At 45.7% G+C, this 18,407-nt stretch overlaps 1 protein-coding gene across 1 annotated transcript in view; it reads left to right on the top strand.

The window, feature by feature from the left end:
- Nucleotides 1-9,712: 9,712 nt before the first annotated feature.
- Nucleotides 9,713-18,407, top strand: part of LOC121561478 (wolframin) — a 35,303-nt gene continuing 26,608 nt past the window's right edge. Inside the window, exons 1-2 of the mRNA XM_045219480.1 lie at nt 9,713-9,863; nt 16,897-17,385. Coding sequence (XP_045075415.1) covers nt 9,860-9,863; nt 16,897-17,385 — 493 coding nt within the window. The 5' untranslated portion in view covers nt 9,713-9,859. The remainder of the gene's footprint in view (nt 9,864-16,896; nt 17,386-18,407) is intronic.

Below are 18,407 nucleotides of genomic sequence, written 5' to 3'. Positions count from 1 at the left end.
ACGTCTGAATGTTCTACTAGAATGTCTGAATGTCTACTAGAATGTCTGAATGTTCTACTAGAATGTCTGAATGTTCTACTAGAATGTCTGAATGTCTACTAGAATGTCTGAATGTCTACTAGAATGTCTGAATGTCTACTAGAATGTCTGAATGTCTACTAGAACGTCTGAATGTTCTACTAGAATGTCTGAATGTCTACTAGAATGTCTGAATGTCTACTAGAATGTCTGAATGTTCTACTAGAATGTCTGAATGTCTACTAGAATGTCTGAATATCTACTAGAATGTCTGAATGTCTACTAGAATGTCTGAATGTTCTACTAGAATGTCTGAATGTCTACTAGAATGTCTGAATGTTCTACTAGAATGTCTGAATGTCTACTAGAATGTCTGAATGTTCTACTATAATGTCTGAATGTTCTACTAGAATGTCTGAATGTCTACTAGAATGTCTGAATGTCTACTAGAATGTCTGAATGTCTACTAGAACGTCTGAATGTCTACTAGAATGTCTGAATGTCTACTAGAATGTCTGAATGTCTACTAGAATGTCTGAATGTTCTACTAGAATGTCTGAATGTTCTACTAGAATGTCTGAATGTCTACTAGAATGTCTGAATGTCTACTAGAATGTCTGAATGTCTACTAGAATGTCTTAATGTCTACTAGAATGTCTGAATGTCTACTAGAATGTCTGAATGTCTACTAGAATGTCTTAATGTCTACTAGAATGTCTGAATGTCTACTAGAATGTCTGAATGTCTACTAGAATGTCTGAATGTCTACTAGAATGTCTGAATGTCTACTAGAATGTCTGAATGTCTACTAGAATGTCTGAATGTCTACTAGAATGTCTGAATGTCTACTAGAATGTCTGAATGTCTACTAGAATGTCTGAATGTCTACTAGAATGTCTGAATGTCTACTAGAATGTCTGAATGTCTACTAGAATGTCTGAATGTTCTACTAGAATGTCTGAATGTTCTACTAGAATGTCTGAATGTCTACTAGAATGTCTGAATGTCTACTAGAATGTCTGAATGTCTACTAGAATGTCTGAATGTCTACTAGAATGTCTGAATGTCTACTAGAATGTCTGAATGTCTACTAGAATGTCTGAATGTTCTACTAGAATGTCTGAATGTTCTACTAGAATGTCTGAATGTCTACTAGAATGTCTGAATGTCTACTAGAATGTCTGAATGTCTACTAGAATGTCTGAATGTCTACACACCTCCCGAGTGGCGCAGTGGTCTAAGGCACAGCATCGCAGTGCTAGCTGTGCCACTAGAGATCCTGGTTCGAATCCAGGCTCTGTCGTAGCCGGCCGCGACCGGGAGACCCATGGTGCGGCGCACAATTGGCCCAGGGTAGGGAAGGGAATGGCAGGGATGTAGCTCAGTTTGTAGAGCATGGCGTTTGCAACGCCTGGGTTGTGGGTTCGATTCCCACAGGGGGCCAGTATGAAAAAATAAAATAATGATAATAAATGTATGCACTAACTGTAAGTCGCTCTGTCTACTAAAATGTAAATGTGAAATGAATGTCTACTAGAATGTCTGAATGTCTACTAGAATGTCTGAGAATGTTCTAAATGGGCTATGAAAACAACCCAAACAGTTGAAGAGAACTTAACTAAGAACATTTGTGCTGTTCAATTGGAGATGTGATGGCCTTTGCCCGGTTCAACCCGGGCCAGCATAACACAACTCATCAGAGTGTCCAGTACATTAGGTAATGTACCGTAACGCTGGACGCCAACCACCACAGAAGAAGAGGTGAGGGCGACAATGGTAGACAGGGTCTTTCGCCCCGCCTGTCGGGCTCTGTTTTCCCACAGTTCTGTTAACTACGGTGAGGGCAGGTGTTCGGCAGGCTGGAGCGAAGTATTGTCCCCCGCCTCCTGCTAGCTAGTAAGGAGGACTCCTGTACACAGCAGGCTGGAGCGAAGTATTGTCCCCCGCCTCCTGCTAGCTAGTAAGGAGGACTCCTGTACACAGCAGGCTGGAGCGAAGTATTGTCCCCCGCCTCCTGCTAGCTAGTAAGGAGGACTCCTGTACACAGCAGGCTGGAGCGAAGTATTGTCCCCCGCCTCCTGCTAGCTAGTAAGGAGGACTCCTGTACACAGCAGGCTGGAGCGAAGTATTGTCCTGCTAGCTAGTAAGGAGGACTCCTGTACACAGCAGGCTGGAGCGAAGTATTGTCCTGCTAGCTAGTAAGGAGGACTCCTGTACACAGCAGGCTGGAGCGAAGTATTGTCCTGCTAGCTAGTAAGGAGGACTCCTGTACACAGCAGGCTGGAGCGAAGTATTGTCCCCCGCCTCCTGCTAGCTAGTAAGGAGGACTCCTGTACACAGCAGGCTGGAGCGAAGTATTGTCCCCCCGCCTCCTGCTAGCTAGTAAGGAGGACTCCGGTACACAGCAGGCTGGAGCGAAGTATTGTCCTGCTAGCTAGTAAGGAGGACTCCTGTACACAGCAGGCTGGAGCGAAGTATTGTCCCCCGCCTCCTGCTAGCTAGTAAGGAGGACTCCGGTACACAGCAGGCTGGAGCGAAGTATTGTCCTGCTAGCTAGTAAGGAGGACTCCTGTACACAGCAGGCTGGAGCGAAGTATTGTCCTGCTAGCTAGTAAGGAGGACTCCTGTACACAGCAGGCTGGAGCGAAGTATTGTCCCCCGCCTCCTGCTAGCTAGTAAGGAGGACTCCGGTACACAGCAGGCTGGAGCGAAGTATTGTCCTGCTAGCTAGTAAGGAGGACTCCTGTACACAGCAGGCTGGAGCGAAGTATTGTCCCCTGCCTCCTGCTAGCTAGTAAGGAGGACTCCGGTACACAGCAGACTGGAGCGAAGTATTGTCCTGCTAGCTAGTAAGGAGGACTCCTGTACACAGCAGGCTGGAGCGAAGTATTGTCCTGCTAGCTAGTAAGGAGGACTCCTGTACACAGCAGGCTGGAGCGAAGTATTGTCCTGCTAGCTAGTAAGGAGGACTCCTGTACACAGCAGGCTGGAGCGAAGTATTGTCCCCCCGCCTCCTGCTAGCTAGTAAGGAGGACTCCTGTACACAGCAGGCTGGAGCGAAGTATTGTCCCCCGCCTCCTGCTAGCTAGTAAGGAGGACTCCTGTACACAGCAGGCTGGAGCGAAGTATTGTCCCCCGCCTCCTGCTAGCTAGTAAGGAGGACTCCTGTACACAGCAGGCTGGAGCGAAGTATTGTCCCCCGCCTCCTGCTAGCTAGTAAGGAGGACTCCTGTACACAGCAGGCTGGAGCGAAGTATTGTCCTGCTAGCTAGTAAGGAGGACTCCTGTACACAGCAGGCTGGAGCGAAGTATTGTCCCCCGCCTCCTGCTAGCTAGTAAGGAGGACTCCTGTACACAGCAGGCTGGAGCGAAGTATTGTCCCCCGCCTCCTGCTAGCTAGTAAGGAGGACTCCGGTACACAGCAGGCTGGAGCGAAGTATTGTCCTGCTAGCTAGTAAGGAGGACTCCTGTACACAGCAGGCTGGAGCGAAGTATTGTCCCCCGCCTCCTGCTAGCTAGTAAGGAGGACTCCTGTACACAGCAGGCTGGAGCGAAGTATTGTCCCCCCGCCTCCTGCTAGCTAGTAAGGAGGACTCCTGTACACAGCAGGCTGGAGCGAAGTATTGTCCTGCTAGCTAGTAAGGAGGACTCCTGTACACAGCAGGCTGGAGCGAAGTATTGTCCCCCGCCTCCTGCTAGCTAGTAAGGAGGACTCCTGTACACAGCAGGCTGGAGCGAAGTATTGCCCCCCGCCTCCTGCTAGCTAGTAAGGAGGACTCCTGTACACAGCAGGCTGGAGCGAAGTATTGTCCTGCTAGCTAGTAAGGAGGACTCCTGTACACAGCAGGCTGGAGCGAAGTATTGTCCTGCTAGCTAGTAAGGAGGACTCCTGTACACAGCAGGCTGGAGCGAAGTATTGTCCCCCCGCCTCCTGCTAGCTAGTAAGGAGGACTCCTGTACACAGCAGGCTGGAGCGAAGTATTGTCCCCCGCCTCCTGCTAGCTAGTAAGGAGGACTCCTGTACACAGCAGGCTGGAGCGAAGTATTGTCCCCCCGCCTCCTGCTAGCTAGTAAGGAGGACTCCTGTACACAGCAGGCTGGAGCGAAGTATTGTCCCCCGCCTCCTGCTAGCTAGTAAGGAGGACTCCTGTACACAGCAGGCTGGAGCGAAGTATTGTCCCCCGCCTCCTGCTAGCTAGTAAGGAGGACTCCTGTACACAGCAGGCTGGAGCGAAGTATTGTCCTGCTAGCTAGTAAGGAGGACTCCTGTACACAGCAGGCTGGAGCGAAGTATTGTCCTGCTAGCTAGTAAGGAGGACTCCTGTACACAGCAGGCTGGAGCGAAGTATTGTCCCCCGCCTCCTGCTAGCTAGTAAGGAGGACTCCTGTACACAGCAGGCAGGGGAAAAGAACTCCCATAATACTTTTATTTCCTTTTTGACCCACATTTAAAAGTGTCACACAAGCATGAAGAACCTGTGCGGGCGTTCATGCAGGAACCAATGGGATGCTCGAGGGGGTGCGTTCATGCAGGTACCAATGGGATGCTCGAGGGGGTGCGTTCATGCAGGAACCAATGGGATGCTCTGGGGGGTGTTCATGAAGAAACTAATTGGATGCTTGAGTGGGGGGCATTCCTGCAATGTGCCAATAAATCAGCACAATCTCCTTGTTCTAGTTTTGTAGTTGCTGTCATCTGGGAACTAGAGCTGGGATCCCCGTGATGATGACCTCACAAAGGAAGAGTAACGGAAGCCCCGTACAATACAGAGAACTTAGCAAAACCAGGAAGTTGTGGAATTGAGGTGTTTCGTAACCATCACAGTTAAAACAGCAGAGCAACATCTATCTGGTAAAGTCCACTAAGCGTGTAGAGGGCCTAAAGAAAGTCTGCATCTCCTTTAGATTTCTTCACATTTTATTGTGTTACAAAGTGGGATTACAATGTATTTAATTGTCTTTTTTTTTTTGTCAACGATCTACACAAAAGACTCTGTAATGTCAAAAGTGGAAGAAAAATTCTAACTTTTTTTACAAGGTTATGAAAAATAAAACACTACTATACCTTGATTAGATAAGTACACTCTTGGGGAAAAAAAGGGTTCTTCGGATGTCCCCATAGGAGAACCCTTTTTGGTTCCATGTAGAACCCTTTTTGGTTCCAGGTAGAACCCTTTTTTGTTCCAGGTAGAACCCTTTTGGGTTCCAACGAAAAACTCCTCAGTATTTGCCGATGTCAAGCATACCCATAACATGATGCAGCCACCACCGTGCTTGAAAAGAAGGAGGCAGTTAAGTGTATTCCTTTGCCGTGTTTTTTTTTGCAGTGTTACTTTAGTACCTTGTATTCTGTATATTTTGTATTCTGTATATTTTGTATTCTTCTTTTCACTCTGTCATTTAAGTCATTATTGTGGAGTCACTACAATGTTGTTGATCCATCCTCAGTTTTCTCCCGTCACAGACATTGAACTCTGTAGCTGTTTTAAAATCACCAATGGCCTCATGGTGACATCACTAACAGTTTCCTTCCTGTCCCGCAGCTCAGTTCAGAAGGACGACTGCATCTTTGATGTGTCTGGGTGGTTTAATACATCACCCACAGGATAATTATTAACTTGACCGTGCTTAAAGAGATATTCAATGTCTGATGTGTTATTGTTACCCATCTACCAATCACTGCCCTTCTTTGCGAGGCATTGGAAAACCTCCCTGGTCTTTGTGGTTGAATATGTGTTTGAAATTCACTGCTCGACTGAGGGACCTTACAGATAATTGTATGCGTGAGGTACAGAGATGAGGTAGTCATAAAAAAATAATGTTAAACACTATTATTGCACACAGAGTGAGTCCATGCAACTCATTACGTGACTTGTTAAGCACATTATTACTCCCGAACTTATTTAGGCTTGCCATAACAAAGAGGTTGAATACTTATTGACTCAAGAAATGTCAGCTTAATTTGTAAACAATGTCTAAAAACATAATTCCGCTTTGACATTATGGAGTAATGTATATAGGCCAGTGACACAAATTATCTTAATATCTGAAATTCAGGCTGTAACAAAATGTGGGAAAAATGTCTAAGTAGTGTGAATACTTTCTTAAGGCCCTGTACAACAAACAGTCGACCTAGGCTACACAGTCACACTGTTGATTCAGAAACAAGAGCGTGGCCCTGCGAGGCCTCCACCATTTCAGCACCACCAGCTGGCTGGACAGAACCTCTCCAGAACATCTCCAGAACCTCTCCAGAACATCTCCAGAACCTCTCCAGAACATCTCCAGAACATCTCCAGCGGACCAGCATTAGGCCTTATGCAGTGAATTGAGGTATTATGAGGAAAGTGAAAGCATATTGTTTAAAATCCAAAGCAGTGGTTTTAGCTCTTTGGTTAAGTTCTTGCTCCCGCTGTTGTTTTAATTTCTCCCATTTCATTTTGCTGAGGGCCCCACTCAGGCCACTCCCACTCAGGCCACTCCCACTAAGACAACTCCCACTAAGGCCACTCCCACTAAGACAACTCCCACTAAGGCCACTCCCACTAAGACAACTCCCACTAAGGCCACTCCCACGGAGACCACTCCCACTCAGGCCACTCCCACTCAGGCCACTCCCACTAAGACAACTCCCACTAAGGCCACTCCCATGGAGACCACTCCCACTCAGGCCACTCCCACTAAGACAACTCCCACTAAGGCCACTCCCACGGAGACCACTCCCACTCAGGCCACTCCCACTAAGACAACTCCCACTCAGGCCACTCCCACTTCATGCCTCTCACTTCTCCCCACCATTTTCAGTAGGCCTGGCTAGCTACGTTACACCACGTACATGTCATATGCCATATTTGGTAAGAGCTTTCTGATTGTATTGTGAATGACACGACTCACTCAATTGACCAGTCACATTTATTTACTACGCGATTTTTATTTTTATTTTTATTAATCAGTTACCCAATCAAGGCAGAAAAAGCCTTTTCTCACTAACACTCACAAACGTAAACGTCTGGAGTTTGCTAAGCGGCATGGGCGGCTTGTTCAATAGGGCGATATGGGCGACGCACTGCCAAACGGGAAAAGGAAGGGATTTTTTTTCTAATCAATTATATCACGGCAACAGCAGTTATCAGTGTTCACGTCTGATCTGCCAGCCACTAAATGTCAAATCAGGCTAAAGTCGTGCTTCAAATGGCCCCGCCCGATTTCAGTCAGGTTGAAAATCGCCCAGAAGTCTCTCATAGCCTGTCATGTAAAATCTATTTTTTTCACATTTCAAAGCTTTCAATACATTCTCTATGGGTGTCTGTGGGCATGCACTTACGCGCTTTCGTCATACGTGACGTAACGTTGAACGTAACTAAGACAATGGCGGCTAGCAGCGTCTATGTTGCGACCTGCAGTGTGGCGTTATTTTATGTTTTTAATTTGTAGACTTAGTTTACAAACATTCTGCAAACATTCTGCTTTGGACTGATCTTCGGTTTTTGACTGATCTTGTTGATCGTGTACATACCCGCTACGAACGGACTAAATAATGAAAACGCTGCTGGCAGCGGAATCCCAATACAGCTGGGAGACTTGGCTGGATGACAGAGTCCCGGACAGAGAAGTGGAGCCGGCCACCTTCACCCTGGTCAGAGCGGACCGCGATCCTGGTAAGAGAGCGACTCTGTACCCCGACATTGAACTGCTTTCTGTGTCATTGAACCTTACTATTGTTGATAAAACAAGTTTACTGGAGAACGGAGACCAAGTAGAGACTTTTGGACAAGGTGGATAATTGTATAAAATAAGGCAGTTTATTCAGAGGTAAAGATATCTGGAATCGCGTGCACGGACCCGTTCGTCAAACTCGTAGGGAGTTTATCAGAAGAGCCCCTAAACATTGTGTGCTGACATTTTATACAATAAAATGAAGTAGGTTGAATCTAGTAGTTCTGATCTTCTGATTGGTCCTGATGAGTTGGGCGAGGTCACCTCCAGGCTAGTGTCACTGTTGCATTGGCTCTGAGTCGGGTTCTCTGTCTTCAGATGTTCAGCCTAAGAGAAGAGGATTTGTGTGTGTGTGTGTGTTTGTTATCAGTGTGTGTGTGTGTGTGTGTGTGTGTGTGTGTTTGTTATCAGTGATGATGTGTGTGTGTGTGTGTGTGTGTTAATCAGTGATGATGTGTGTGTGTGTGTGTGTGTGTGTGTCCTCAAGGCAAGAACTCGTGAGTTGGAAGAACTGAGAGACCTATGGCGTGGGTGTTATCCTTAGCCACCTGCTGACAAGGCTGACAAGATAGGACTCTTGTTCATTGTATTGAATACAAAGGCCCAACACAAAATGGGTCATGCACAAGATTTTAGTCAGACCAAGCTATAACATTATATATTTACTACGACAGTACATTCAACCAAAAGCTAATATAACAAAGGCATCAGAGATTATTTATAATCTGTCACAGAAACTGGAATCCATCTCCCCAGATCAGTCAATAAATGCTTCTGGTATTGACTTATATGCTGCCCCTGTCTTCATGTTGTTGCTGGACATATATTTTTTAAAATGTGTGTAGGTCACCTAAATCATCAGAAAAATTGCCCCTCCTGAGAATTTTTTCAGGAGCCGCCACTGCTAAGCGGCACTGGGACTTCAACTGGGATTGTGTGCTTTGGTCAGATGAGACTAAGATTGAGCTTTTTGGCAACAAACACTCTAAGTGGGTTTTGTAAAACAAAAGATGAGTATGCCGAAAAGCACCTCATGCCCACCGTGAAGTATGGTGGAGGATCTGTGATGCTGTGGGCCTGTTTCTCTTCCAAAGGCCCTGGGAACCTTGTTAGGGTGCATGGCATTATGAACGCTTTGAACTACCAGGACATTTTAAATAAAAACCTGATGGCCTCTGCCAGAAAGCTGAAGATGGGTCATCATTGGGTCTTTCAGCAGGATAATGATCCAAAACATGTGGCAAAATCTACACAAAAATGGTTCAGCAGTCACAAACTCAAGGTCCTCCCATGGCCATCTCAGTCCCCAGACCTCAACCCAATCGAAAACCTGTGGGGCGAGCTAAAGAGGAGAGTGCATAAGAGAGGACCCAGGACACTGGATGATCTAGAAAGATTGTGCAAAGAAGAATGGTCAAAGATCCCTCTCTCTGTGTTCTCCAATCTTGTGAAATGTTATAGGAGGAGATTAAGTGTTGTCTTGTTGGCAAAAGGGGGTTGTACAAAGTATTAACATCAGGGGTGCCAATAATTGTGGGACACATGATTTCAAGTTTTTTTTTCTAAATGTGTGATTTTTTTTTTTACACCAAAGTAATGTACTTAAATAAAAGGTTGGATTTTTCTCTTTTTTTGCATTTGGGTTCTATGTTGTTTAAAAAAAAAGGAGAATTTTTGGAAGTCCTCGACCACATCTTAAACAGGGGTGCCAATAATTGTGGAGGGAACTGTATATATATATATATATATATATATATATATATAGTACATATATAATATATACTGTATATGTTTCCTTGTTTTTATTTATTGTACAATTTAAAATAAATTGTATTGCTGCCTCCTGGGGCCCCCACGGGCCTAGGCCCAGGGGCTTCACCCCCAGTAAGCCCCTGCATTATTCCGGACCTGGTATGTGGTAAATACATGAAGGCGCCATCTTTATGCCCATTCGCCAATGGAAGCAAATCAAGACTCAGCAGTCGGAGCTCCCATCTCAGGTTTCGCGACGCAGAGACTGTCGAGAGTGACATGGACCCGCTGCGAAGACTTCTGTCCCAAAACGTTTGACCTGAGTTGAAGCCTACTTAATTTTATGTCTTGAGTAAAACTGTTCATTCGGACCATGAGTAAGTCACTTTTCCTTTTAGCTACTTATAAAAAAAAAAAAAAGCTTCATTTAGGTGGCATGAGCTGACAAGATGGACCGGTTGCGCGTTGCGCTATTCCAGATTGACAGAAGTGCGGCAGGTTGTAATGACGCAACAGGCGGTTTGTTTTCGTTGGCTTGCGGTAGGCTACCAATTTAAAAATCACATGGAGTCTACTTCAAAAAACAATTCCATTCAACATTAGAAGTAGCCTAAACGTTTTGTTTAAAGTTAGGCTACATGGAACGTTTTCCATTGCAGTAGCCTATTGCTTTCTATTGAATAGGTTTATATAGGACATGTTATTCTGTGGCAGTCCTAATATTGTAGACCAGCTGTTTTGAGAATAAGGTAATTTATTTCGTAATGATTTATTTTTAAAACCTCAAAGTTAACATATTCTAAACTGGGGACAGTTTGGGGGGCCTGTCTGTGTGTCACTGCATCTCCTTCTCTCACAGGGAGGGGGTGTCATATTTTAGGCAAGGGTAGGTTAGGGTGGGTTGGCCCACTGGCCCAGGGTGGGTAGGATGGGTTGGCCCACTGGCCCACTGGCCCAGGGTGGGTAGGATGGGTTGGCCCACTGGCCCAGGGTGGGTAGGGTGGGTTGGCCCACTGGCCCAGGGTGGGTAGGATGGGTTGGCCCACTTGCCCAGGGTGGGTAGGATGGGTTGGCCCACTGGCCCAGGGTGGGTAGGGTGGGTTGGCCCACTGGCCCAGGGGTGGGTAGGGTGGGTTGGCTCACTGGCCCAGGGTGGGTAGGCTGGGTTGGCCCACTGGCCCAGGGTGGGTAGGCTGGGTTGGCCCACTGGCCCAGGGTGGGTAGGGGTGGGTTGGCCCACTGGCCCAGGGTGGGTAGGATGGGTTGGCCCACTTGCCCAGGGTGGGTAGGATGGGTTGGCCCACTGGCCCAGGGTGGGTAGGGTGGGTTGGCCCACTGGCCCAGGGTGGGTAGGGTGGGTTGGCCCACTGGCCCAGGGTGGGTAGGGTGGGTTGGCCCACTGGCCCAGGGTGGGTAGGGTGGGTTGGCCCGGCCCACTGGCCCAGGGTGGGTAGGGTGCGGGGGGGAAATGCAGGGCCTAGCTTCCTTCCTGTTATTGGTGCAGAGTTCCCAGTGTTTGAAGATGACATAAGATACTTCTTTAGATGATCAGATATGTAGGACAGTGGTTCTCAAACCTCTCCTGGACCCCAGACGTTTCCCATGTTGTTGTAGCCCCGAACTAGACCAAGACATTGTAAGGTTGACCAATTAAATCGCATTAAATCGCATATATATATATAGTATATATCCTACAGGGGTTTTCTAACCTCTCCTATATATATATATATATATACTAAGAACCCAGCTAGATCTACTCAGGTTTTTATCAAGCTAGCCAGCTTCAGTTAGCTTCCCATTCCAGCTCAGGCTTCATCCATACTACGACGATTTATGCTTGATCCGTCAATATGGTACGGAGGGTGAGATGCAATTGCGGAGCCTCCGGTGACTTGCGGAGGCCAACTCGAGCTCCGTACGGCGATGCCATCCGCCTCCCAAATGTTGTAACAACGCGGAGGGCTACGTATAGCTCCGCATTGACATGATTGGTTGACGGTAGGTGGGGGGCGGGAGGTATAAACACAAATTCACTTCCTTGACAACTTCCTTCACAACAGCTCTGCTCTGCCTAACAGTCGATAGTTCTACTAGCCGTTTAGAGAAACTAACAGTCGATAGTCCTACTAGCTGTTTAGAGAAACTAACAGTCGATAGTCCTACTAGCCGTTTAGAGAAACTAACAGTCGATAGTCCTACTAGCCGTTTAGAGAAACTAACAGTCGATAGTCCTACTAGCTGTTTAGAGAAACTAACAGTTGATAGTCCTACTAGCTGTTTAGAGAAACTAACAGTCGATAGTCCTACTAGCCGTTTAGAGAAACTAACAGTCGATAGTCCTACTAGCCGTTTAGAGAAACTAACAGTCGATAGTCCTACTAGCTGTTTAGAGAAACTAACAGTCGATAGTCCTACTAGCTGTTTAGAGAAACTAACAGTCGATAGTCCTACTAGCCGTTTAGAGAAACTAACAGTCGATAGTCCTACTAGCTGTTTAGAGAAACTAACAGTCGATAGTCCTACTAGCCGTTTAGAGAAACTAACAGTCGATAGTCCTACTAGCTGTTTAGAGAAACTAACAGTCGATAGTCCTACTAGCTGTTTAGAGAAACTAACAGTCGATAGTCCTACTAGCCGTTTAGAGAAACTAACAGTCGATAGTCCTACTAGCCGTTTAGAGAAACTAACAGTCGATAGTCCTACTAGCTGTTTAGAGAAACTAACAGTCGATATTCCTACTAGCTGTTTAGAGAAACTAACAGTCGATAGTCCTACTAGCTGTTTAGAGAAACTAACAGTCGATAGTCCTACTAGCCGTTTAGAGAAACTAACAGTCGATAGTCCTACTAGCTGTTTAGAGAAACTAACAGTCGATAGTCCTACTAGCTGTTTAGAGAAACTAACAGTCGATAGTCCTACTAGCTGTTTAGAGAAACTAACAGTTGATAGTCCTACTAGCTGTTTAGAGAAACTAACAGTCGATAGTCCTACTAGCCGTTTAGAGAAACTAACAGTCGATAGTCCTACTAGCCGTTTAGAGAAACTAACAGTCGATAGTCCTACTAGCTGTTTAGAGAAACTAACAGTCGATAGTCCTACTAGCCGTTTAGAGAAACTAACAGTCGATAGTCCTACTAGCTGTTTAGAGAAACTAACAGTCGATAGTCCTACTAGCCGTTTAGAGAAACTAACAGTCGATAGCCCTACTAGCTGTTTAGAGAAACTAACAGTCGATAGTCCTACTAGCCGTTTAGAGAAACTAACAGTCGAGTCCTACTAGCCGTTTAGAGAAACTAACAGTCGATAGTCCTACTAGCTGTTTAGAGAAACTAACAGTCGATAGTCCTACTAGCCGTTTAGAGAAACTAACAGTCGATAGTCCTACTAGCTGTTTAGAGAAACTAACAGTCGATAGTCCTACTAGCCGTTTAGAGAAACTAACAGTCGATAGTCCTACTAGCCGTTTAGAGAAGCTAACAGTCGATAGTCCTACTAGCTGTTTAGAGAAACTAACAGTCGATAGTCCTACTAGCCGTTTAGAGAAACTAACAGTCGATAGTCCTACTAGCCGTTTAGAGAAACTAACAGTCGATAGTCCTACTAGCTGTTTAGAGAAACTAACAGTCGATAGTCCTACTAGCCGTTTAGAGAAACTAACAGTCGATAGTCCTACTAGCTGTTTAGAGAAACTAACAGTCGATAGTCCTACTAGCCGTTTAGAGAAACTAACAGTCGATAGTCCTACTAGCCGTTTAGAGAAGCTAACAGTCGATAGTCCTACTAGCTGTTTAGAGAAACTAACAGTCGATAGTCCTACTAGCCGTTTAGAGAAACTAACAGTCGATAGTCCTACTAGCCGTTTAGAGAAGCTAACAGTCGATAGTCCTACTAGCTGTTTAGAGAAACTAACAGTCGATAGTCCTACTAGCCGTTTAGAGAAACTAACAGTCGATAGTCCTACTAGCCGTTTAGAGAAACTAACAGTCGATAGTCCTACTAGCTGTTTAGAGAAACTAACAGTCGATAGTCCTACTAGCCGTTTAGAGAAACTAACAGTCGATAGTCCTACTAGCTGTTTAGAGAAACTAACAGTCGATAGTCCTACTAGCCGTTTAGAGAAACTAACAGTCGATAGCCCTACTAGCTGTTTAGAGAAACTAACAGTCGATAGTCCTACTAGCCGTTTAGAGAAACTAACAGTCGAGTCCTACTAGCCGTTTAGAGAAACTAACAGTCGATAGTCCTACTAGCTGTTTAGAGAAACTAACAGTCGATAGTCCTACTAGCCGTTTAGAGAAACTAACAGTCGATAGTCCTACTAGCCGTTTAGAGAAACTAACAGTCGATAGTCCTACTAGCCGTTTAGAGAAGCTAACAGTCGATAGTCCTACTAGCTGTTTAGAGAAACTAACAGTCGATAGTCCTACTAGCCGTTTAGAGAAACTAACAGTCGATAGTCCTACTAGCCGTTTAGAGAAACTAACAGTCGATAGTCCTACTAGCTGTTTAGAGAAACTAACAGTCAATAGTCCTACTAGCTGTTTAGAGAAACTAACAGTCGATAGTCCTACAAGCCGTTTAGAGAAGCTAACAGTCGATAGTCCTACTAGCCGTTTAGAGAAGCTAACAGTCGATAGTCCTACTAGCCGTTTAGAGAAACTAACAGTCGATAGTCCTACTAGCCGTTTAGAGAAACTAACAGTCGATAGTCCTACTAGCCGTTTAGAGAAACTAACAGTCGATAGTCCTACAAGCCGTTTAGAGAAACTAACAGTCGATAGTCCTACTAGCTGTTTAGAGAAACTAACAGTCGATAGTCCTACTAGCTGTTTAGAGAAACTAACAGTCGATAGTCCTACTAGCTGTTTAGAGAAACTAACAGTCGATAGTCCTACTAGCCGTTTAGAGAAGCTAACAGTCGATAGTCCTACTAGCTGTTTAGAGAAACTAACAGTCGATAGTCCTACTAGCCGTTTAGAGAAGCTAACAGTCGATAGTCCTACTAGCTGTTTAGAGAAACTAACAGTCGATAGTCCTACTAGCCGTTTAGAGAAACTAACAGTCGATAGTCCTACTAGCCGTTTAGAGAAACTAACAGTCGATAGTCCTACTAGCTGTTTAGAGAAACTAACAGTCGATAGCCCTACTAGCCGTTTAGAGAAACTAACAGTCGATAGTCCTACTAGCTGTTTAGAGAAACTAACAGTCGATAGTCCTACTAGCCGTTTAGAGAAACTAACAGTCGATAGTCCTACTAGCCGTTTAGAGAAACTAACAGTCGATAGTCCTACTAGCCGTTTAGAGAAACTAACAGTCGATAGTCCTACTAGCTGTTTAGAGAAACTAACAGTTGATAGTCCTACTAGCCGTTTAGAGAAACTAACAGTCGATAGTCCTACTAGCCGTTTAGAGAAACTAACAGTCGATAGTCCTACTAGCCGTTTAGAGAAACTAACAGTCGATAGTCCTACTAGCCGTTTAGAGAAACTAACAGTCGATAGTCCTACTAGCTGTTTAGAGAAACTAACAGTCGATAGTCCTACTAGCCGTTTAGAGAAACTAACAGTCGATAGTCCTACTAGCCGTTTAGAGAAACTAACAGTCGATAGTCCTACTAGCTGTTTAGAGAAACTAACAGTCGATAGTCCTACTAGCCGTTTAGAGAAACTAACAGTCGATAGTCCTACTAGCTGTTTAGAGAAACTAACAGTCGATAGTCCTACTAGCTGTTTAGAGAAACTAACAGTCGATAGTCCTACTAGCCGTTTAGAGAAACTAACAGTCGATAGTCCTACTAGCTGTTTAGAGAAACTAACAGTCGATAGCCCTACTAGCCGTTTAGAGAAACTAACAGTCGATAGTCCTACTAGCTGTTTAGAGAAACTAACAGTCGATAGTCCTACTAGCTGTTTAGAGAAACTAACAGTCGATAGTCCTACTAGCCGTTTAGAGAAACTAACAGTCGATAGTCCTACTAGCTGTTTAGAGAAACTAACAGTCGATAGTCCTACTAGCTGTTTAGAGAAACTAACAGTCGATAGTCCTACTAGCTGTTTAGAGAAACTAACAGTCGATAGTCCTACTAGCCGTTTAGAGAAACTAACAGTCGATAGTCCTACTAGCTGTTTAGAGAAGCTAACAGTCGATAGTCCTACTAGCCGTTTAGAGAAACTAACAGTCGATAGTCCTACTAGCCGTTTAGAGAAACTAACAGTCGATAGTCCTACTAGCTGTTTAGAGAAACTAACAGTCGATAGTCCTACTAGCCGTTTAGAGAAACTAACAGTCGATAGTCCTACTAGCCATTTAGAGAAACTAACAGTCGACAGTCCTACTAGCCGTTTAGAGAAACTAACAGTCGACAGTCCTACTAGCTGTTTAGAGAAACTAACAGTCGATAGTCCTACTAGCTGTTTAGAGAAACTAACAGTCGATAGTCCTACTAGCCGTTTAGAGAAACTAACAGTCGATAGTCCTACTAGCTGTTTAGAGAAACGAACAGTCGATAGTCCTACTAGCTGTTTAGAGAAACTAACAGTCGATAGTCCGACTAGCATTCCGGTGGGCAGCCATTGTTAGCGCATGCAGAATCCACACTTTTTATCATCACGTTGTCTCTCATGATGTGTATGCGATGTTGCCAAAGATACATTCCCATCCTTCCATATTCTATGTGATGATATCAGATCTACCCCATGTAGGATGAAAGTGTCCCTGCATTAGAATGATGAATGCATGACACAGCAGGCAAATAATCCTGCAGCAACAGGAAGCCTTTTTAAACCTCGAATACACTACAAGTTTGCATTGCTATGCAGGAAAATTCCTGCAACAACAGGATGATCAAATGAAGATACGGCATCTGTAGCACAGCGGGAAGATTTTGAACTTTACTTTCCTTTCCATGCCCTGTAATGATGACAACATCATCTGTCCATGCCCTGTAATGATGACAACATCATCTGTCCATGCCCTGTAATGATGACAACATCATCTGTCCATGCCCTGTAATGATAACAACATCATCTGTCCATGCCCTGTAATGATGACAACATCATCTGTCCATGCCCTGTAATGATGACAACATCATCTGTCCATGCCCTGTAATGATGACAACATCTTCTGTCCATGCCCTGTAATGATGACATCATCTGTCCATGCCCTGTAATGATGACAACATCATCTGTCCATGCCCTGTAATGATGACAACATCATCTGTCCATGCCCTGTAATGATGACAACATCATCTGTCCATGCCCTGTAATGATGACAACATCATCTGTCCATGCCCTGTAATGATGACAACATCATCTGTCCATGCCCTGTAATGATGACAACATCATCCGTCCATGCCCTGTAATGATGACAACATCATCTTAACATCCCTTATCTTCTCTTGTGTTGTTACAGGTGAGATGGACGTGGATCTCCCCCCTACTCCCTCCCCTCCCTCACCCCTCATCCCACCGGGGTCCTCTACCCTGGATACTGCCTCACCTCTCTCCCCTAGCCCCCTCCCCTCTGCCTCCCAACCCTCCCCCTTCTTGACTCCCTCAGACTCCCCCAAACTCACCCCATTGTCAGCCTCTCCTCCTCCTCCTCCCACTTCCTCTCCTCCTCACTCCATCCCTTCATCCACTTCCTCTCCTTCTTCTCCTCTCCCCATCACCCCAAAATCATCCTTTCATTCACCCACTACTGCCACCTCCACCCCATCTCCCTCTACCTCTACCTCTCCTGCCCCCCATCGTTGGGGCTTTGCTGCCCCCTCCACCTCTCTAGCCCCGTCGTCCTCTCCCGTCCCCCGGCGTCGGGGCTTTACGGACCTGGCTAAACGTGTGGTGATGCAGGAAAGACTGAAGAAAGCCGAGCTGGAGGAGGCAGAAGCGGGTGAGGAAGGTAAGGAGAGAGAGAGAGAGAGAGAGAGAGAGAGAGAGAGAGAGAGAGAGAGAGAGAGAGAGAGAGAGAGAGAGAGAGAGAGAGAGAGACAGAGAGAGAGAGAGAGAGAGAGAGAGAGAGAGAGAGAGAGAGAGAGAGAGAGAGAGAGAGAGAGAGCGAGAGACAGAGAGAGAGAGACAGAGACAGAGACAGAGAGAGAGAGAGAGAGAGAGAGAGAGAGAGAGAGAGAGAGAGAGAGAGAGAGAGAGAGAGAGAGAGAGAGAGAGAGAGAGAGAGAGAGAGAGAGAGAGAGAGAGGGAGAGAGAGAGGAAGGTATTATCCTGCCGTTCAGACTTGGTGATAAAGCTAGCTACCAGGTCTCTGAGATCATCCATTGTGGGTCTATCTTCCAAACAGCATGCATGATGGGAGTTTGGTCGTTGGCCTGCCCTGATTGGCTGTTGCGCTGTCGCATCGCTGAAATGTACAAAATGTTCAACTCTGGTCGCAAGCTCTCCAGCCACCAACCGTTAAGTCACTGTGTGTCTCCTAGTGACTCCTCCTTCCATTGGAAATGATTGGTCGCTGGTAGCTAGGTAGCTGGTAGTCGTGGAGGAAGTCACTATAGGTATTGAGATGCAGCCGAGGGGAGGAAGCCACTAGAGGTTATTGAGATGCAGCCGAGAGGAGGAAGCCACTAGAGATTATTGAGATGCAGCTGAGAGGAGAAAGCCAGTAGAGGTTATTGAGATGGGGCCGAGAGGAGGAAGCCACTAGATGTTATTGAGATGCAGCCGACAGGAGGAAGCCACTGGAGGTTATTGAGATGCAGCCGAGAGGAGGAAGCCACTAGAGGTTATTGAGATGCAGCCGAGAGGAGGAAGCCACTAGAGGGTATTGAGATGCAGCCGAGAGGAGGAAGCCACTAGAGGTTATTGAGATGCAGCCGAGAGGAGGAAGCCACTAGAGGTTATTGAGATGCAGCCGAGAGGAGGAAGCCACTAGAGGTTATTGAGATGCAGCCAAGAGGAGGAAGCCACAAG

This window comes from Coregonus clupeaformis, unplaced genomic scaffold, assembly GCF_020615455.1.
Source record: "Coregonus clupeaformis isolate EN_2021a unplaced genomic scaffold, ASM2061545v1 scaf2401, whole genome shotgun sequence".
In the NCBI taxonomy this organism is placed as follows: Eukaryota; Metazoa; Chordata; class Actinopteri; order Salmoniformes; family Salmonidae; genus Coregonus; species Coregonus clupeaformis.
This window is presented reverse-complemented; position numbering and strand designations above follow the sequence as displayed.